Below are 24,286 nucleotides of genomic sequence, written 5' to 3' on the forward strand. Positions count from 1 at the left end.
TATATATATATATATAAAACATTACATTTTTGTAAAGATATGAATTTCATAAAATATTGCAAAAATTTATAAAAGTTAAAAATATATTAAAATTTTTGTTACAACATTTATAAAAAAAGGTATATCCTTTCTATTTTATTCAAGTATAATATAACCCTCTAATCATTGCTCTAAACTTTAAATCCATTCTTGGAAACCCATCTAGAAGGTTAAAACAAAATTGGAACCGTAACCTGAAATGAAATAACTCTAAATCTCTAGCCAGTAAGTGTTACCGCTAGGTGATTACTTCATCATGTCAACTATGCTAATAATGTAAATCCTCAAACATACTTATTGTAAAACTTATTTATAGATTATATGTATTAAAAATAAAAGTTAAAAAAAAAAAAAAAAAGTATAATATTTTATTTCTTCATATTACATTATATTTATTTAGATTTTTATTATATTTTGTTTTATAGTAAACTATAATAATATCATTGTTTTAAAAATAGACAATTGCTCTTTAACAAATTAAAAATAATAATATATATAATGTACATAGAAAAAAATAAATTAAATACAAGTTTCTCTGCTTTACTTATTAAAGTAGGTATCAAATTACCTCGTTATTGAGTGGATCAGTATCAGGAAAATGTCAAATTTAAATTCTATGATATTTATAAATTAATACCAATGTACCGAAGAACAGTATGAATAAGTTCGTGTTATTAACAGCTACAAATAGTATAATATTTTTACACTGTGGTTGTATTTTTTTATATTTTTTATTTGTATAAAAACAAATTATAAAAAACCATGTATTAAATTATTAATAATTCTTATTCACGAACAAAAATATGATCACACGTATACAAAGATTGGAAAAAAACTAAGTTAACAATTTCAAATGATTATATACAGCACAAAAAAGTCAAAATATTTTTGAATTTTTATTATACCTAGAGAATGTTACTGTGTAAAATCTAAATTATTTAATTTTTAATTACGACAAAACAACAAAATCAGATTTTATGTAAAAATTATCATCGTTTTTTTAATTTTTTTATTCCCCCGATTAAGTATTTTGATACTGACTATATGTATAAATCTATTAAACGTTAATTAAGTCACAAATTTAGTGGGCTATATGTTTGAAAATAGTCTGATTTAATATTTATAAAATCACTAACAATTATTATTATTTAATAAAAACATCACCAACAAATTAAAAAGTATATTTCTCAAACACAATACTTCACGTCATATAGCAACAAATATAATTCACTGATGCATTTTGATTTAAGAGTTATTCTTTGTCAAGAAAAATGTATACATTATGCATATTTATCCATTTACTATTTTATAACTATTCTTGAAATTAAAATAATACTTTTAATAAATATCTATAAGTCACATCTTAATATTATATACATTGTAACTATGTATTATTTTTTATTATTAGTATTCAGTGGCGTATTTTCAATTTTTGGGGGTTCTCTTAATATTAAATATAAGTACATACAGTTATGATTTAATAATGATATTATTTATATTATATTGTATTTCACTATTATTATGAAAATAAATGTCAATTAATAGTTAAACCCAAGTTATTTTTAAAATATATTATATACAAACATTAAAAACACATAATATAAATTAATATTATTTTTTTCTGGGGGGGGTCGAGACCCGAGAACCCCCCTCCCCCCCGTAAATACGCCACTGTTAGTATTATTACTATTATTTTCAAAATAATGCATAGGAACTTTAGGTAAAATAAGAGTTGATGGAGATAAGAAAATGTAAAACTTCTTTGAAATTGAGGGGTATTCGATTCCAAAGTAAGTTTATATATTGTAACCACATATTTTATTGTATACAGCAGCCAATGAGATCAAATATGTAAACCTAGATATGTGTCTAGTGTTCTTATATTATGGCGTATTTGTATAAATTTAATATTTACTTATTCGATATATGAATACGTAGTCAGTAAAAATATAAAGGTGTCGTGTTTTTTCAATAAATCAATCAAATTGTAATTTAATTCATGTAAGTACCACAAGTGATAAAGCCATATGTAAATAAAATATGTATGATAGACTACCTATACAATTCTATTCCCTAGATAGAACCCACTTGATTCATTTTCTTTCGAGGTGAATCAAAAATTTATTTTTCAACATGCAATAATACACATTACGATTTAATCATGTTAAATAAAATTCTTACACACAGCAGGAGCTTAAGTATAAACTCAGTCGCACATAAATAAAATATTTTTGGTTTACATTTTAATATTGTACAAAGAAAAAGGTTTTTTGTGTTTCAGAAGAAAAAACATCCAGTTTAGTTTCCCCATAACAACGAAGAGTAAAAAAATATTATCATTCAAATTTAAATTTAATTTTCATTGAATTATGATCTCTTTAACCTTACAACCACAAAAATACACACCTGCACACGACATCGCCACGACGGTTTTGATTTGACTATAATGAAAAATATTATAAAAGAGGTCATTTAAAATATTAAATTCGCATGATATGCATTATAATATTTTAATAAACTATATTATACTACGTTTTCACGTACACGATTCGAATATTAATCAAACATTGTGTTTCATAATGTTAACATGTTTATCACTCCGTCGTTTTTCATAGATCTCACGGTGTATATTTGAGTTATATGATAGCAATATCATTTATTATTACAGCTATTATAGTTTATATGTATTTTTGTCTCTACAAGCCGACTTAGTGGTTTCGTGCGGGACTCCTGGGTCTTCCAAGTTTTGAACAAATTAACTTGACACGTGCACGTTCTTCTCTGCCGGTCTTAATAATTATAGTTATTACATCAGCGACTTGAGAAGCGTTACAACGGCTAATACACTTTGAACGATTCCGACACGTTCACCAAAATACAACTTAAAAACCACGATAAACGTAACAAATGAAACTGATACAGAAGCGATAACATGCACGATGCATCTTACTTTACAGATAAATACGATTGCCTATGACATAGAACTTTGTCTGTATATAAACCTTATTTTTAATTTATACAAACAAAATCAACTATATTTTACGTTAAGGCAGTCTAATTAATAATTAGTTATAAACGTTAAATAAAATTTAACGCGATTTCATGTTTTCTACTTTTCATTTATTATTTTTAAATAAAGCTCTAAATCTAGGGTAATAATTTGGCGATCCTCCACTGTCTGTAACAATTTTATTTTGGGTGTAATTTGGTGACTATAATCTATTAACCAAATCCTGCAAATCTAATGCATATAAACGCCGATAAATGATAACAATATAGGAAATTTAAAAATATCCAATTCTACAATATTGCTAAGACGGTTTATCGATTATTCTAATCCTAATGTCTTTATGATAATTAGTTAACAATACTTGTAAATGGTGTAAATGTAAAATATAATATGTTCCGTTTTGACTACTATTTATTTTGCATAAAATACACAATTTATCTAAGAATTTAGATTATAACTTAATAAAATTCTGTATAAAATTTAGATTTGAGAATATTTAAAAAATCAAAATCCGTTTACCTACCATAAACGAGTTACCAACAATTTTAATAAATTAATATACATTTTGTCATAACTCATAATCAAATTTAATCTATCTTTATTGAATATAGCGAACATAATAAAGTTATACATGTCCAACATAAGAAGTTTATAAACAAATGTAGTTAAGTTATTTACATTGTACATATCACATTTCAATTAAAATAAATTATCTTTAACTTAACATAGGTATTTTTTCTCATTGCATTAAATAATATAAATAAAATTTACTTAAAATCTGAGAAAACATGGTTTTTTTTTAACTAATATAAAACACTTTTTTATTCGTTAATATTACATGTTTAATTAAAATTAACGAAATAATTAACTATTACCGTTAAAACCTTTAATTTTGTTAATTAAAACGACATTTTTATGTACAAACAGCGGGTTACAAAGTAAATCAAAATATTTTGCGAAATTTTGTAAATGTTAAATTCGTAAGATTAACTTTTGTATAGTAAATTTGGGTTGATAATGCTTATTATATAATCGTGTTTGTACAAGAGGGTTTTAATTCTATACAAATCTTCAGTTGGTTTAAAATAAAAAAAAAAAAAAAATCATAAAAAAGAACTGAATATTTTATTTTATGGTTTACGAAAATTAAATAAATATTTAATCTTATAATTTTTAGCAAAGTAACCAAATAAATAATTCTCCTAGAATACGATAGATTTTAAAATCTATATAAATAATAATACAGAACACAAGTACCTAACGCATCACAATATAATACTTATTTGATAATTATTTAAATGCTAAACATTTTTTATCTGTGAAAAAATGAATAAAAAACAATCAAAATATTTTAATATATGATATTTTAAAATATTGAAAAATGTAAAGTATATCAAGAAATAGTTAAAAAAAAACACCTATCACACAATACATTTTTAGTTTGACTGTTAAAAAAAATGATTCTATACTCTATAGCTCACTTTGAGTTAAATTTATAAAAATCATCAAAAACTAAAATACATTTTTACTGTTGATTAACAGTGTTACGTTATGACTTCAATATCTCTACTATAATGTATCTCTACTATAATATCTCACTATAATGTATTGATTTTTAAATTAAAACTTATAATAGAATATAATAATGTAATAAATAATAGTTTACTATTAGATAAAAATGAATAATTAATAACTAAAAATTATTATTATTTTATATTTTGAAACTTAAAAAATAAGTCTGATAGCATTTTCCATATGATATTTTCTATCTGTCAAATTTTACTGAAAAATATATGTGATTAATGTAATTTTTCAAAAGTATTCCCAATCTAGAAGTTTTATTCAAGACTCTTTAGAGCAACATATATATCCTGGGAAATTTTGAATGACTTGACTTTTATTCCTACCGAAGCTAATAAATATACATATCCACTTCAGATACTAAAATAACATCCTAGCTATTTTTAGGGAATTAGATTAATAACAAATTAAAATTGATGATGTACAAACATAAAGAAAAAAATATATTAAACAGCATATAAATACTTTTTTAATTTATAAATATCCAATATTCATCAAATAACCATTATAATAATTTAAGTCATTTGAAAAGAATTAAATAGTTTAAAACCATAAATTTAATAAATGTGACTCTTTCTTGAACTAATATCAAATAAATATTTATAAATATTCATATCCATGGCAAATTTATTCTATTTAATAAACAACAAGAAAAAAATAGTAATAAATTACACAATGTTTACAGTTCTTTATCTAATATGACAAAAAAAGGCTACTTAAATTTAATTAATATATTATTTTAAAATATTTTTGCAGCAAACCATCTGTGGCGTCTAAGTGTACTCAAAATAACACGATATTCAATGTACATACACTAGAACACTACTTAATTACTTACAGCAATAAAATTGTAATCTACGTTAATTATTTGAAACCATTTTTATATTAATCTTCAATGATGAAATCAAGTAGAGTTTAGACCAAAACACTGTGAAGGTTAATTTTAGGGTTAGAAAGATGTTTTTTGTAATCTTAGTACACCTATACATAATATAGCTGGGAATTATATAATACAATAAACCAGGTTTATAAAACCTATACATTATACTATACATAATTTATTATTTTCGTAAATATTATTATAATCTAAATTTGTATTTTACAAGAGCAATCATATTATTATTATCATAATTATCATGAGAGTAAAAATAAGACTATTCATAATGTTTCATCACTCGTAATGCTTTTTAATAGCATTTATGTATAAATACTATAAATACTTTAATATTATATAATATAGGGATATATTTAGACTTTATTCCCGTACTTTTATGACATTATGATATCCGACATAAAAACTGTTTAAAAATTATCAAATGTGAGATTTAGGCCCATAAAAAAAATATATTAGCCACGTAAGCCTTAAATCAACAATATTGATGATTTTTTTTAAATTGCCTATTACATAGAAGTTTTTGATCAATACTAATCATATATTATATAATAAGGTAAAAAATATATTCAATTCAAGAAAATTAAAATATTATATAAAAGGAATAGATATATCTAGCATCATATTAAGTATGTGTACTTATAACAGTCAAAAAAATTCTTCAAAACAGTACGAAATAAAATTTATTTTATTGTATAAAAGTATTTTAAATACTTAATTACCATACATATTAATAATAGTATATAGTATTCTAATTTAAATCAATTAATTTTTTATAAATTTTTGATGATTTATGAATATTTAATGATCTGGAAAAGTACATTAGAAAATCTCTTCAAATAAAACGTAATTTTTACAATAAACAATCTTATATTAATTTTATTATTTAATGTAGTGAAATCATTGATTTTATACGATATGAAAAATAATAACTAAATATTTATTGATATTTTTAAATGAAAAATAAAAAAAAATGTAGATTTATTATATTTTATCAAATTAGAATATAAAATAATATTATGTAAAAAGAAATATTGTATTTAACGCATGGTATATTATCTAAATTAATGTTATATTTATAAAATCAATGGAATATTATGTTAAGTTATTGACGTTATTCAAAACAAATCTGTTTTGTACTTATTGTTAAAGAAACAATAAAGTTTTTATTTCAAAGTTTAAAAAATGATAATTTAAACGTAACAACTATCGTCTAACGACTCCGACCTTAATCATTAATCGTGCTGTAACGTTTAAGATAGTTATAAAATGTGATTGATTATAGAATCTTCAAAATAATTATTTCAACATTAAAAAATGTAATATCAAAACAAATTGGCAAGTATATATGTATAAGATGATTTATTCTTTCAAATAGTAATTATTACAATATACCGTTATTTCATTTTCTGCATTTTGAATTTTACAGACTATTAATGTCTGAATAATTATATTCAACTTGTGTAATTTGAACCATTTGACTACAAAATAAAAACTTAGATACGTTCTATTATTATTAAGATGAAATAGATAGATTTATAAGAATTATAATGTTTAAAATACAGAAACGCATAAAATAGCAAATAAAATCGTCATGAAAAAATGTGAATATGATATTTTATATATTTTTATGCGAAGCAAATTCAAATCTTCTGTTTCGGTTTTTCGGTATTTTTTCACATCATCATTATAAACCATGATAAACACAATTTTTGTTCATACACTAAAATTGATTTAGTAAAAATCGTTTAAATATCTAGTAGACAACAATTTTGACAACGTTGTATAAAACAATGGAATAAAATAAACTGTACAATGTTTGCTTGGATAAAAACTATATATGTTTTGTAAAGTATTAAAATATATGACTTTAGTACTTTTTTGGTTAAATAGAGAAGTAATGAGATTTAAATTATAAAAATATTAATCAATCGTTCAATTATGTATAGTACATTTAAAAGTAATTTGTGCATAATAATATATCGAAGTATGAATCTTGAATCAAAGCAATTCATTATTATATTTAAAAAATTAATAATGGAGAAATACCATAGACTTTAATATAATATCGTTGATTATTTTTTTGAACATCTTGAACCATAAACTTTTCACTTGCCTCCAGCGCCTAATTATAATCCAATTTAAAATAATACTCAAATCTTAATCCTATGCATTTTCATAATTTTATTACATCTAATTATTATAAGCTCATTATTCAATTACAAAATAAAAATATATTACATCATAATACAATTAATAATGAAATTGTAAAAAATTATACTGATATCTTTGTAACAAGAACTAATAATTATATTATTAATTCAATATTTTACTAATATTAGTCATAAAAACGAAGCTATATAATTTTATACGCTACTTTTTAATCAAACTTATTCCTTGTAAGTTGTGTTTTCAACAATCTTACCAATTAAAATTAAAAAAATTCTTATTTTAAAATATATAAAATATACATAAATAGATAGTAGGTAAATATAGGATAAAGCTTTGTGTGAGATTTTTTTTACAAAATAACAAAAATAAATACAAATATTTATTTTTTTTTAATCAGTATAATTGGTTTCCAGTTACTGGGTTTAGTATGAGTATTAACTCATAATACTTCATTAATATCGTTTAATGATGCATTTATAAATTTATTAAATTTCTAATATTTTAAGTTTTTAAGTATACCTACCATATTCGAAAAAATTTTAATTTTTAAAGTCATTAATACGTGCTTTATTTATTTTTTTAAAACTATCCCTTATCTATGTATTTTAAACGGTTGATTTTTTTTAAATGTTGATGTATACAAATCTAAATTCTAATAATTAGTTTTTCTTATCTAAAACTTTACACATATTATATTAAAAAAAATTTTAAAAATTATAAAATATTAATAAATTATTTTTAATTATCATAATTTTCAAATTTTAATACTTACATACCTTTAAAACATGTTTAAATATTATTTTTAGATTACGCAAATTCAAATAACTCAAAAACTATTGATTTTAATTTTGATTTAAATATATTTATAACATATATTTAACAATTTACAATAAAAAAGAATAACGTCTATATTTTGAAAAACAATTTTTAAACACTTTTAAGACACTTAAAATGGCATAATAAATCTAGGTAACTAGTAATAAGGTTTTAAATCGTAATTTTCTTTTATTATTATTATTATTATTATTATTATTATTATTCAAAATATTAAAATGTATGATCTGCAATAAAATAAGTTCAATAAATACAAATTACTCAATATGTGATATAAGGGAAGGAATCAGGAAGCGTGAATGGGATAGGGAAGTTGCACAGGGCTCTTACGATGGTCAGTTAATAACTATCGTCTGTAACAAAAATCAATATTTTGTATAAAATTAATTATTATAGAAGTACGATATCATTTTTTTTTGATAAATAATAGCGTTAAAATTCATAAAATAAATAAATCTCAAAGTGACATTAAAGCTTAGACGATTACTGATTGATTATGGAATTCCTTTTATATTATCTAATAATATCACGCACTCGGTACAATTTTTTATGAAAGCTTTATATAAATTATAAAACAGATAGCCAGTCATAATATACAAAACAATTATTTTTTTAATTGCCATTTCTGTCTTCTATCATGACTCATCGTTGCATTTTTAATTTATAGTTAAGGGTTTCGTGTTATATTCTATTTGGAGAGAAACATGTTTGTCTTATAATATTATACTTCATTATTATTTTTGGATACCTACCTACCTTTAGTCCCGTTTTCTCCCTAAATATACTTGTAACAACGTATAAATAACCTTGATGAATTTTAAATTTTCCAACATATGATTTACAATAATCTTTATTTTGTTGGAAAATATCTTAGCTTACAAATATCTTCAATCATTATAATTTATAAAATTATAGATATCTTTTTGATTTATTTTATTATTTTATTTTTATTACATGATAACAGTTACGTTTATTAAGTACATGTCACTAAATAAATATATATAATGCATAAAATAATATGATCTATCCGAAGTTAATAAATGTTTATTCATGAGATATAAATTATTATTTAAACTGTATGAATAAAAACGCGTGTTAAATATTTATGCACGTCTTTTACTAATAATTATTATTGAACACAGAAATACTAAGTATTTTATTAAAAATAGTATTATGAAAATTATAATTAAAACTACAGTTGTAAAATATTTTAAGCATATGCAATATGCATTGGATGTGGTTTAACGTATTTATTTAAAATATTAGTATAAAAACCAACATATCAATAATAAATCAACGAGAATATAATACACGTGTCATACCAGTATTAAAAATCGTTTATTCGTTTCGTCCATGTTGATACCTTCGAGCTATACTTGGAAAGACAGTGTCTTTCAAGAAATTGATCGAAAATTTATTGTCAAAGCTTTTATTTGTCGGCTAGACACTAATATCGTGATTTCATTTAATCTTGTGTTTTCGCGTGAAATAGTTTTCTTCACTTTAAACCCTTCTACAACTACTCTTTACCACACACTTAACAGATTATGGTATGGTTGTACTTTGTTGAGTCACAATACTAAAACTTCAATTTGTAGAATATTTATGGTTCACCCATCATGTCTCATTTATACCCAGAATTGTTTATAGTTCAACCATTTATTCTTACCCGTCATCTAGTTTATTGAGACATTTGTCTATCTAATTTAAATTCGATACCATTTTATTTATCTTGTGCTTGTCGATAAAATTCAAATATACTATTTGGACGTATCTACATGTGATAAACTTACAATATATTACTAAACAAAATTCTAATATTATACGCAGTAAAAAGAAAGTTTAAATAATTTCAGCATTAATGCATAAAATATAAATATTTATCTACAGTGGAACTTCGATTATCCGCACTAATTGGTATTGAAGGGGTGCAGATAATCAAATAATAATTAAAAATATACAACGAACAAAATTTTAAATGTTTTATAAAATTAAAAATATAACTTATGTACTTTTTTAGGTAACCGGCCAAAAAAGCGAAAAAAAAATAGTGAATGGAAAAATAGCGAATTAAAAATTTCGAAAATAAAAATAACGAAACTAAATTATGGCGAAAAATAATATATCGAATGTTTAGGGGAAACTCTTGTTTTTATAGTTAATATTAAACAGAGAATAGGGGAAAACTATAGATAATAATATAATCTTTATTAGTCAGTCATTATTATTGTGACTCAAGGTAATATCCGTTATCGCTTTTATCGTGAATAGTGTACATCGTATACCTATCGTATCCTATACTATATGGACATTAAATAGTTTTGTACGACGTTCGACATCGTGACAATCGTTGACTAAGTGTTGTGCTTATTATTTTATTTCTTATATTCTATTTAAACTGTATTTTTTAAAAATTTGATTTTTAAGTTATGGAATTTATTAAATCTAATAAAAATAAACTTTTACTCGTGTATTATAGTTATGCTTATAGAGAGGAAAAAATATACAAGGAATCGAAGTATTGGAAATGTATAGATATGCAATGTAAAGGTCGATTAACAACTACAAGTGATAATAAAATTAAAAAAGAGCCTTCAGAGCATAACCACGTTCCAGATATATGCAAGTTAGAAGTAAAAAAAGAAGTCGAGAGAATGAAATCCCAATCATTGTCGTCACAAGATAACCCTCAACAAATAATCGCTTCATCGCAATTAAATCCAATGATATCAGGTGCATTACCCGAAATATCTAATTTAAAACACACGTTAAGAAGAGTACGACAACGTAATGATTGCGCACCGCCGAATCCTCAGTCACTTTTTAACCTCCAAATACCTGAAAGGTATACTTTAACTAAAGATGGAAAGCAATTCATGCAGTACGATAGCGGTCCATCAGATGAACGTATTTTAATATTTTTTACTAGACAAAATCTAGAATTAATGGGAAAATGTAATAATTGGTTCGTTGATGGTACATTTAAGTGCACTCCGACACTTTTTACTCAAATTTACACAATACATGTATTGACAACCAATTCGTTGATACCTGCTGTTTACGCTTTATTACCAAATAAATCACAAAAAACATATGTACACCTCCTTAATCAATTAAAAAAAATTAAATCAACTTTATCACCAAAATTAATTATGTCAGATTTTGAAATGGCATCAATTAATGCATTTAAAGAAGTATTTCCAAATGTAAAACAAAAAGGATGCCATTTCCATTTTTCCCAATGTATTTGGCGTAAAATACAACAAATTCAATATATGGCCCAAAAATATATATCAGATTCGACATTTGCATTACAGATACGGCTCTTATTAGCATTAGCATATGTACCAGAAAATCATGTGATAGATGCGTTTGAAGAATTAATAGATTCACAATACTACACAGATAACGAAAAAATTTTGCAACCACTTATTGACTACTTTGAAGACACCTGGGTAGGCCGTCCAATGGGTCGAAGAAAAGGTCGTAGATTACCAAAGTATTCAATAAGTTTATGGAATTGTTACGAATCAGCAAGTACTTTATTGCCAAGGACTAACAATGCAGTAGAGGGTTGGCATAGAGGTTTCAGTTCATTACTTGGTTAGTTTTTTAAAATATTTTATTAAATTTATAATTTAATTCAATGTATTTAATGTATCAATGTATAATGTAATATTAACTTTTTAAGGTGCATATCATCCAACATTATGGACATTTATCGATGTGTTAAAAGATCAACAACATTTAGAGGACATTAAACAGGAACAGTTCATTGCTGGTGCCAAAAAACATCAAAAAAAAAAATATAAAGATTGTTCAGAAAAAATACGTAATTTAACCTTATCCTACAATACTAACGACAACATTAATTATTTAAAAGGTATCGCTTACAACTTAACTTTACAAATGTAACTATGATTTTGTGAATATTTTTTTATATTATATTTTTATACTTGTACTTATTATAAAATATTTTTTCGCTATTTTTGATTTCGTAATTATATAAACTTTGCTTTTATTTTTTTCGCTATTTTGGTTTCGCTATTTTTCTTTTCATCTTTATTTTTTCGATATTTTGGCCTATAATCACTTTTTTATAATGTAAAAGTATAGTTTTTTTAATATATATATATATATATGTATGTGTGTGTGTGTGTGTGTGTGTGCGTGCGTGTACTGATTAAAATACGTAGTTGATAAAATTAATTTAAATTTTAAATTTTGAAATACAAAATAAAAATAATTTTTTTTTGAAAAACTTTTAGTGCAAATAATCTAAACTTTACTATATTTGCTTATCACTAAAATAAAAAAAATATATAGAATGTTAGTCTATATAATACTTGACATAGATACATAAAAATATTTATAACATAAATTCTAATTTCAATATATTATTATAGTGAAATTAATTTTATATAATATAAAAATACTTATAAAAAACAATTAACTAAATATATTAATTAAGTATTATATAATATTAGATATAAGTGTCAAAGAAAATATTTCTTTGATTAAATAATAAGCTTCAATTATTATTTCAATATATTAAAATAAAATTATAAAGAATTTCTAAAAAATTTGTTTAAATACTCAATAAACTATAGCCAACATGTTACATTTAGTATGGATTATAAATTCCAGTATTATATTATGATTTAAGGGATTATAGACTACAGGAATTGGAATTGAAATATTGATTTTATGCATTTAAAATGAGTACTCTGATTGCCCATTTCAACATTTTTTTTTTTTTTTTTTTTATCAAAAAATTCGAATATTCATATCATTTTTAGGTATGCTTTAAGTAACAAGTTGATGAAAGTTACATTATATAACAAAAATCACTTATAAAAAATAAATCATAATATCGCTTCTTTAATTAAAAAGCGAGTCAAAACTTGTGTCCTATTAATAGTTTTTATTATTGAAATTATTTAAATTAAAAATACAATAAAATCACATAAACATTTCAAAAATTATTGAATCACCAAGTGTTTATAATTTAATGACGTATTTATTAACAATTAAAATATATTTAAACTTCTTTGACTATTTAATAAATTGATTCTATAGTTTCAATTAATTTATTAAACTAATAATATTTTTATCATGTTTAAAATATAAAAATTAATTTTATGAAAAACCATGTATTGCATGGGATCAAAATCGTTATTATAATTAAGCGTATGAAAAATGTATGTTTACTTAAATATGATATAATTTACTTTATAAATTTTAATGATACTGTAGAATATTCTAAAAATTAATAATGAAAACTAACTATGTGTACAAGTAAAACAAATTAATTCTATCAAAATGTAAAACCCAAATTTCATCTAAGGTAATTTTCAAACGAAAAATAGAAATATGATGAACTCGGCATATTTTACAATGTACACTAAGTACTTGAAATTAATATTATAAAACTAAGGAACACTTAATTGCATGCGCCATCAACGTAATGATACGGCTATGAAAAAGTAACGTTAATTGTAATATTTGTTTGTGACCATGTATTTAATGAAGTTTAACTATTTTAGACAAAGGCAACTAAAACAGAAAACATCACAGTTACTCTTGGATGAAGGGTGAAGTTAGAGAAGTGCTGGCTTGGAAAGACCTAATCCTCCTACCATAGTTTGATTAAATTTATTATTAATGTAAGATATATTTTATTCAAGAAAAAACAGAACTTATGAAAAAATACACAGGTATATCTGTAAAGAGACTACTTAGAGAAAAGCAGAAGACTCCAAATAAGTTTATCAAGCTCTGCGTATGCACATTATGGTTTTATAAATGAATATCATATATATTTTCTAAGCCGCCAGAGCGAATAAAAGAAGAAATGAAATAATTGGATAATAATATTTCACGATACACCGGTGATAGTAAAATAAAATCTCACAATTCCTAAAATTACTATATAACAAAAAAAAAAAAACCCAACAGTAACTGTTCGCTTGTTAGTGACGTTTTTCGACAACCCCATCTTGTTATTCTGTGCGCTTCTTAGTTTTTTTTTTTTTTAATGTGGATGGATATGAATAAAAAAATGCATAAAGGTAAGACAAAATTATATTCTATAAGACACAATAAAACAGCTTTTGTTTCTCGTAACCTAACACCCTGGGTTATCTACTTAACTCGTAAAACTTGGAAAATAACGACTAACCCGTATTTTAATCGTAAATGGCACGTTTCAGTTTTTGGGAAATATGTAAAACCATTCAAACCGTGCAAAACGTACACTAGAATATAAAAGTTTTCTTCTTTTTCACCTTTAGGTGCCGAAAATAAGAGAATCGACGAATCATTCGCGTGAAATAACTCATTAATCAGATCATGTCTAATATTTATTCCTCCTTTCCGGTCTTTTTAAGGTTTCGTAAGCAAATATAGGCGGGAAAACAACCTACAGCCTACCCTCCGCTGGTTCACAACAAAATGTGACGTCAATACCCATCTGAAAACTTATTGGTTTATATTAACTGGGATAGGCAATAGTAAACTTGCGAGTCCAATAAATTGGCCATAAAACGTACGCCAACGTATATAATCCTGTACGATAAACCATTGTTACGCGGTGGACAAAAATGTTTATCAAAACGGAGTAAATGCAGTTCATGACCTCGAGCCACACCTCTATTAGTTATTAGAATATCTATGCACCTATATTGTATAATAATAAACCATCTTATAGTGCTGCTGCGATGTATATAGTTAAAGTAATTTTTATCCAAGCAACATACAAATATAAAATAATAAAATTCATTGCGAAAAATTTACGTACACCGCGTGGCGCGTTGCAATAGTTAACTATAATGAGCATACTATTAAACTTGACTTTGATTATTTTTTTTTAATGTTCAATACGGTTTATTGCCTATATTATTTAACATTAAATATAAATACTTCTGTAGAGTTGCATGTAATATTCAAAAAATTTAGCATGTAAAACTTAATACTAAAAATAGCACAAAATATGTTACAAACTATAATATGCTATTGTACAGTAATTGATTTTATGGGTAATATAATGTATACGTACGTTTTGTATCGAACCCCAAAATAAAATAAGGACATGGAAATTTGGCTACTTCGCCAGCCTTTGTCCGATTAATACACGTCCAGCCATCAAATTCTCCGGGACACCAGGCATTACTGTCAGATACTATAAAACAATAAAACATTTTAAAAACTATAAATTCAGCCCTGTTATAAGGTGCACATTATATATAATAGTTTTAAATTAAAAACCATTTAAATAAATGGAATAGACTATTTTATTCATTAACAAACTAAATCATTGTTTATTTTTCATATGTTTTTGTTTTTTATTTTATTAATAGCAAATTAATTTAACAAATTATTGTTTTTAATTTAAAAAACAACCTATAAAATTATTATTACCTAATATAAAATTATGATCAAACTTATTAAACTTATCCAGTATAATATGGTAATAGAATATTTAATAGGTTGTTGCATGAAAAACTAAATAAAAATATACAAACTTCCTAAATGCTATTTAAAGTTTCCAAATAATTAAATATTTTTTTTTATTTTTTTATATAGGTACTTAGCTCAATTATACATTTAAAAGATATTTCACTTTTAAGTCTACCCATATATATTTCTACATCCTTCTTTATTGTAAATCCTTCAGCAGTAATTTATGTACATTTATAATACGTTGTTTTTCTATTTTTTTTAACAAATATGATACATGATATATTAATACGAATAAGGTCACAATGTATGGATATCATAATATTAATATATATATTTTATTATGTTACAGATATATTTAACGATGTAAAAATCATAAAAAAAAAAAAAATGCAAAAGTTCAATATATGAATTTGTATGTATAATAAGGTTAATATTTATATTATAACGCAAGTACACACAGCTAATAAGTACCTCTGGTCCGTTGAAACCAAACAAATTCAAAATGCTAACCAACAAGTGTTATTAAAATAAGGAGATCCTAATGCTGCATAGATACATTCGTAAAATATATTTATATGAATAATTTTAATAACCGTATTAATAAGTAATAGCAATGTATAATAATAATTAACAACAAACGTGTTTCTTAAAAAATATCAAATGACTATTTGAGCTATTTAAAATTATTATTTTTCAGCAGTTATATTTTTTTCAATCTAATAAAATACTTAACATTTTTTCAATAAAATAAAATCTATTCAAATTATCTATATTGGATAGCTTTTTTCATGTCAGATAAATAATACACTTTCTAAAAACAGACATTTACCTTATAAATAATTAAATTGCCACAAATTAAAAAAAAAAAAATTACTATAAATCTCACAAATTACAAATATTCTTTCCTCGCCAGTGGACCTTTTTTAACACAGCATAATGCCTTTCTAAACCCATTCAACTGCATTTATAATGTGCTAACATTTACTACCTAAAATATAAAGATACTAATTAAAATTAAATGTCTCAACATTAACTTTATACAATATATTAATAAATATCTAATTTATATTTTCGAAATTTAGTGTAAGTAGTGAAAAATTTGTTAATCTTGATAATTTTAAACATTTTTTTTAAAGTATTTTGTATGATATTATAATTTATAAGTTACACTTATATATTAATATCTACTATAAAACATCAAACAGAAAATTAGTAAACACAAATTAGATTTTTTTAAAATAATAAAGTATACTATTATCCTTCCACTTCCGTGGTCTATCAAAATCATTGTAAAAACAGAATTATCTAGTAAAAAAAAAAAAAAAAAAATTGAAACTGCTCCAGAAAATTTCAAATAAACCAAATATAGCAGTTATACTTGATAAAAAACTTGTATTACATAATCTACAGAAAAAAAAATTCTCAATATGTATAGCTGAATGCTAAATCCATCGTTATTTTAACTGTTTTTAAACCCTTAGAAATTTTTAAATGCGGAGCTATTTAGTAATATGGTAATATGTATATATATCATTACTCAAACAAATTATCACCAGTCAATATTAAAACGTCATGTATTAGTATTTATATTATCATAAGTTATTAAAGATATATGATTCCTTGATAACGCAGAAAATATTTAATAGATTTCAATTATATTAATGTGCCATAAACTATAGATTTTCTGAGGTTAAGTATGTTGTTCTAAAACGTTTTTCAATTATTAGTTAACTCAAAAAACTTTTTCCCTTACTCGTGCCAATCAAAAAATGATGAAATATTGACTAAGTGTTTACCTGGTGTTTACTAAGCCATTTTTCATAATTTACGATCCAAAATAAATTGAAAAAAATGTTATTTTCTGCGTCTACGATAACTTAAACTTTTTCCATCAATATGACATATTGAATAAATTAAACGCTTTGTATAGTTTTATATTTATAATTATTTAGTAAAAAATTAACATAGAATCCAAAAAATAATTGCATACAATATTTATTTAGTATTAAAAACAATTGTTATTAAAAATTGTGAATATTTAGGGTTGAATAAAGTTTTTTCATATTTTATATGCCTAAATCGTTTTATGATAACTAAAATTCATATAATTATAAATAAAATACGATTTTCTGATTACTCATGTATTATAATAATCTATGTACAATATAATATGATAATTGTATATAAATTACAGTAAACTAACATGAAATATCATTATTTAATGACTTTTTTTTAAATCATTAATTATATACTTGTTAAGTTGAAATAATTATAGTGACATACGCATTACGTCCACACATCGTTAATAATGAGTAGGTACGTATTCTAATGAAAACACTATATTATAATGATTGATTTAGGCATGCCAATTAAAAACGTACAATTTTCACAACAACTCACAACGCACTTCTATATACTTATGCTTAATATAACGACATAGTTTTAACGAATCTTAATAATAATCCGTAATTGCACGCCCCATTAATATATTATATTTGATGTTTAAACTTTAAGCTATATACGCACGGAATACGGCTATTTACATGACAACAACAGACTGTTGTTCTTGTTTCTGACTTTGAAGTTGATATCAGCAGACGGCGTAGGATAATTATAATGCTGTGTACCTACTGTTGTCGAAACAAACATTCGATGGGGCATATATGTGTGGGCGGGATTGTAGAACCTATTTTTCTATTGAATACGTTTAAAAGTCTATAATTTACACACACACACACACACACATATACATACACATACATATAGACTAGCGAGGTTTCTCCTAACGTAATTGCGAAATCGGTTCGGAACATTAGCTTAGTCGAAACGGTTGTTTTTAGTGTTTACCTGAGGAGTATTCGACGCGCAAAGTATACACCACCCTGAGGCTTAGTTTGTTCTGCACATACATTTAACGTCAACTGGATGTGTTGTGGTGGAGGGGGAGAGTAATCCGATATTCTCCCCGAATCGCGAATAGCCGAGACGGCAGCGCGCGAGAGGAGGCAAATAAGGCTTAATGTTATTGTTACTGAAGTGGGGCTGGTAATCCTAATTGCCTGAACGTATGGTGTATATGTAGTGTTTAGTGTGATAGAAATTCTATAATGGAATATGGATGGAGGCTATATAATCGGCACTGCCGCACTGAAAAAAAAATTGGAATCACGAAGTATGCACGTAAAAAACCGATGTCCAAAACTATTTAGAATTTTTCGAAAACTACAATAAAATGATTAGAATAGACATTTTTAAAATATCGTAAATGTCATCGGTGTTTTTCGTAAGTTTCTTCCATTGACCGAGTGAATCTGATCGACAATCGCCAATTACTTTCCAATTCTTCTTGATCGGACGCATGTAACCAGACGTGACTTAGCAGTCAGTCTCCGACAGATCCCATTTCTTTTTTTCTATCGACTTATCTAACCACCACTATTCCGTAAGTATTGCATTGAAATTGACATATTTATAATATGGTCGTGTAGTCAAACGATACCCGTTCGAATATATATTTACTCTCTTTTGCAATTCAGTCGCACACAAACATACAAGTCGATTGCGCACACGAGTTTTTAATACCTGTGTTTAAGTGACTCAAACGTAGAATTCGTTTGTGTATATAAACTATACCAAGAATCTTCCAAAACTTAAAAAGCCTTACGTCCTTAAATTATCATGTTTAAATGCTTTCTAAGATCGTTTTCATACATTTTCCTTCTCATATAAAGTAAAATGACTTTAAAACACTAAAGTAGGCAACTCAAAATGTAGTAGAATTATCATCGAAAAAAATTGTAAATTGATTATACTCAATTGAATTAATTACGTATATCTTATTGAAATGTTTAAGATAACTCTATCATTATATTGCATAAGGTATTGTAAGTAATAATATTAGTTTAAATTAAGAATGAAATTTAATAGTTGTGCGTTGCAAACGAGTCATTTTACAGATAAAAATTTGTATTATTGGATTTTCACGTTTTTTTGTTGTACACAAATGAATTGTCAGTTTACAGGTACGCGAATAAATATTACTGGTGTAACCGTGTTGTTCAACCAAACCAATAATTGATTCTTTGATAATTAATTTAACTATGTTAACCTAAACTCGGCAGTATCCCTCTGTGCACTGTATAATATACGACAAGTAATTATTCGGTTACAATGAAAATAATCGATAGTCCTCTTTAAACATCGATTATCTTTATTTAAACAAATATAATAAAATATATTATAATATTATATACTTAGGACAGGTTATATATTTCAGACATGAGCACTCCTAACGTTGGCATTAATCGTTTTTAACTGTTTAACTATAACTTTTAGAATAGACAAAATTATGTACATATAATCGCTAAAATCGTTTCAAACATAAATACTACAGCCGATAAAAACAGAAATACTAACACACATTAGAGTGGTGAAGTTTATTTTTGTATATAATCATAACATTTTGAACTATATTGGTATTAGCTTAGTTTGTACAAAACTGCAGAATATCAGAAAATGTTTGCTAAATATGTATAACTTACGCTGTTTATTATTATCCATATATATGCGTGAAAAAATTATTTGGCGTTTTATTAAGACGCATAGCAGATGTTGTATAGTATATTATAATTTGAAACGATTAAATTATATTATTATAATCTATAAATAAATATTAAATGTTATGTTTTAATATGGTTGTACTTTTAATCAATTGATTACGGAAAAAAAAAACCCCCCTTATTTAATTTAGATATTTTTGACATTAATCAAAATCAAATGAAAACTAAAAACATTTATGTATTAAAATAATATTATTATATTTTTAATTCTGTTTTGTTAAAGAAAAAAAATAAGAAAATAATTTAAAATGATAAGATTTAGCGCACTGGTTTTATTTATTTATTTATTTTAATTTTAGACTCACTAATTTATATAGTTTTAATGGTTCACGTGAAGAGCGTAAAAACGTTATAAATTTAGATACAATTTAATTTAATTTAACTACTTTTTTCTTTAATATATTATTAAATTAATTTATTTATTTAGAATTACTTTTTTTTAATAAATAGTGTTAACAACTGTTTGGATGGTAAGCTTTAGACATTTATTTATTTGCAATTTAATATACTACTACTTTTATATGGTCATTTTAAGTTATACGCCATTTTTAATAGTTTGTATAAATTTTACTATGCTCATCATTATATTTATTTCTATACTGAACATAAGAAAAAAAATTTTAACAAATAATAATTTAACTGATTATAATATAACTAGTAAATTTTGGTTCAACTTACCAATAAAAAGCAATTTAAAATGCACAATTGTTTGCTGTAAAAATAAGTCAAGTATAAAGGATATCAATTTCGCATAAAATATCTTCATATTATAAACCTTAGCACAACATATTTTGTGTTGTTAGCTATAATATTAAAATAAATTGTTATATAATTAAAATTAAAGTTGAAAAAATAATCTAGGGCAAGGATCACCAATAAATATTATTGGAATGCCATTTCAAAAATATAAGACATTGTTGAGGCCATCAAAATATAATATATAGTTTTTTTAAAGAAACTAAAAATACAATTAATAAAAACATCATTTAATTCAGCGTCAAATAACACAATTTAGAAAATGTATTCTTTGGCTGTGATCCAGATAAGGTTAGTCTACCGTCCACAATTTTGTAACCTTTGATCTAGAGCAAATTCATAGGTTTTTATTGGTATTTAAATATAAATGTGAACTGAAATGTTGACTATGTAAAATACTTTAATAATGCTTAAAATTTTAATTTAATAAATCAATTAAAACCCAATGAAGTACCCTAAATAATATTGTCACCTTTAAATTTCATCATGGATCAATTCACTATTATATTATAGCTAACAACAGAAAACTTGTTCTTCTGTATGCAGATTTGTTAATAGTATCTATGTTTGTAAGACGGAAATATCACAATATGCAAATTCGATGTCCTCTTAAACAGACTCTCTGGGGGTATATTAATACCTTGCGCACAATCAATACATTCAAATATATTTTTACGCATTTAAAAAAATCGTAATATATTCTATTTATCACTAAATTTATAAAACAATAAATTTTTCTAAAGTATGCATAAGTATCTAATAATATAACAGTGTAATTTGATAAAAAATATTCTAAAAGTTATCGTGTTTTTAAATTAACTTGTTAATAATAAAATGGCACATAAGTATTTTAACTGGCTAGCAATATTTAAGCTGTGTATTTTATTAAAATCTAATCATATTATAATGGAATATACGATAACCATAATATAGATAACCAATGTATTATTTCCATTATTAGTCAGCTTAAAATACTTCCATGTGTTTATACCTATAATATTCCTTTAGTAATTTAGTAATATAAAAAAACTATATAAATATATTAATAAATGAATATAAATTAGTTAAAACTTGAAGTAATGTATACACAATATTATAATCACTTGCGTGTGACACAGATGAAACTAAATGGATACATATAATCTAACACAGTGTGATACGTGCAGGTAATAACAAGCAATTATTTTAAATGAATTAGGTACGTTATATCAAGTAATAATATGTTGAAGTGATTGTGCATTCATAATAATTAATTAAATTAATAAGGTAAATGTTGAAAATATATTTTTTAAAGAATAGCAAAATTAAAAACACTTTCAATTTCATAAACATTTTATTATATCTATTCGACTAAAAAAAATGTTATTTATTTTTACATGCTAGCATTTAAATATGTAAGGACTTGCTATATAACCAAAATAAAAGTAAGTGGTAAAATATATATTCCAAAAACCACCAACATTTTATTATCGCTGTAATAATTATTTTATTGTGAAAATATTTTTAGCAGTAATACATTCAGCTTTTGCTCACTACAAAAATATGACCCTTTAAGGCTAAAAAAAACATTGATGGAATTAAATTTGTTTCAAACATAAAATATTATAATCACACGAACTGAATTCATTACAAGTTTAATGGATATTGCATTTAAAATATTTACGCATGATGTATAAATTTTATCTCCATACTTATGTAGTAGTTTTATCTGAAAATAAACGTGTTGAAATGTACCTACCATATATTTATAATATCACTTCAAATTTAACAATAAATTTATCTCCAATTCTAAAATACTAGACTCTTTTTCTTTGTATTTTTCATAGATAAGAATATGTAGGTTAACCGAAGTTCAGACTACGTAAAACTTACTAACAATACTAATAGTGTATTTATTATTAAACAATGATTTTATATAGAGGTAATCATGAATTGTATTAAAAGTAAAATATCATTAATATTTTATATGTTCTTTCTTGAAATAAATCTTTTAAAATCATTGTTCTTGGCGAGTCATCACTTTCGTGTAATAACATATTCTGGTATTATTTATTTATTTATTTATATATGCTATATTTTATTTTTTATATGAACTCAATGTGTTTTCAATAACTTTTCCGATGATCAATAGTGTTAGTTTCTCAATTCTGTTGACATTAGAGCAGCAATATAGTGTGTCATGGCATAACCTTGCAATATCAGTCAAATGTATATTTTATTATTTTTAATATACAAGTGCAGTATTGCAATCCAAACAGATGATAGCAGAAAATAAGAAAACTTTTATATTTTCTCCAAATGGACTACAAAACACGAAAAGTTTTTGTTTCACAACAACAACGACAATACATTTTTTACAAATAACAAATATAATCTTTTCCACCGTACAATTAAAAACAACTAAGAACAAAAACAAAAATCATCACTTATACTTTAAAACTGTTTAAAAAATAGTGAAGAAATACCATATAATATACTTAGAACATTATAATATGAATTAAAATACCACTTTAACAACGGTTTATATACTTATATGGTTTTTATTACAGTATTAAAATCGTATGTTTCACTACCTAATATAAGATTCATGAAATAAATTTAGGAATTTTAAAATGTAAATACTGAATATTATAAACTATCATATTATATTATTAACTTTACTTTAGCGTCAATTTATGACTTTTTTGATAGTTATATCTTAAACACCTGATATATAATATGCTTCATATCCATCATAATCCTTAAGTACACAGTACTCAGTCTGGATAAACATGCTTAACTGTACATAGAATGACACATGTTTAAATACTTTTAATAATTTATTGGATATCTATAACATTTCACCAATGTCAATGATAAAAATTTTAACATTTTATTTATAATATATATAATTATTAATATGTTTATTGAAGATGGATGTTT

At 23.9% G+C, this 24,286-nt stretch overlaps 1 protein-coding gene across 1 annotated transcript in view; it reads right to left on the reverse strand.

Annotated features, from left to right (window-relative positions):
• The window catches only part of LOC112602538 (calcitonin gene-related peptide type 1 receptor-like), a 62,298-nt gene that overhangs the window by 17,571 nt on the left and 20,441 nt on the right, over window positions 1–24,286 (reverse strand). The window contains exon 3 of the mRNA XM_025350660.1: window positions 15,586–15,708. Coding sequence (XP_025206445.1) covers window positions 15,586–15,708 — 123 coding nt within the window. The remainder of the gene's footprint in view (window positions 1–15,585; window positions 15,709–24,286) is intronic.

This window comes from Melanaphis sacchari, unplaced genomic scaffold (assembly GCF_002803265.2).
Source record: "Melanaphis sacchari strain LSU unplaced genomic scaffold, SCAv2.0 Contig8_pilon_pilon, whole genome shotgun sequence".
NCBI classification, from domain to species: domain Eukaryota; kingdom Metazoa; phylum Arthropoda; class Insecta; order Hemiptera; family Aphididae; genus Melanaphis; species Melanaphis sacchari.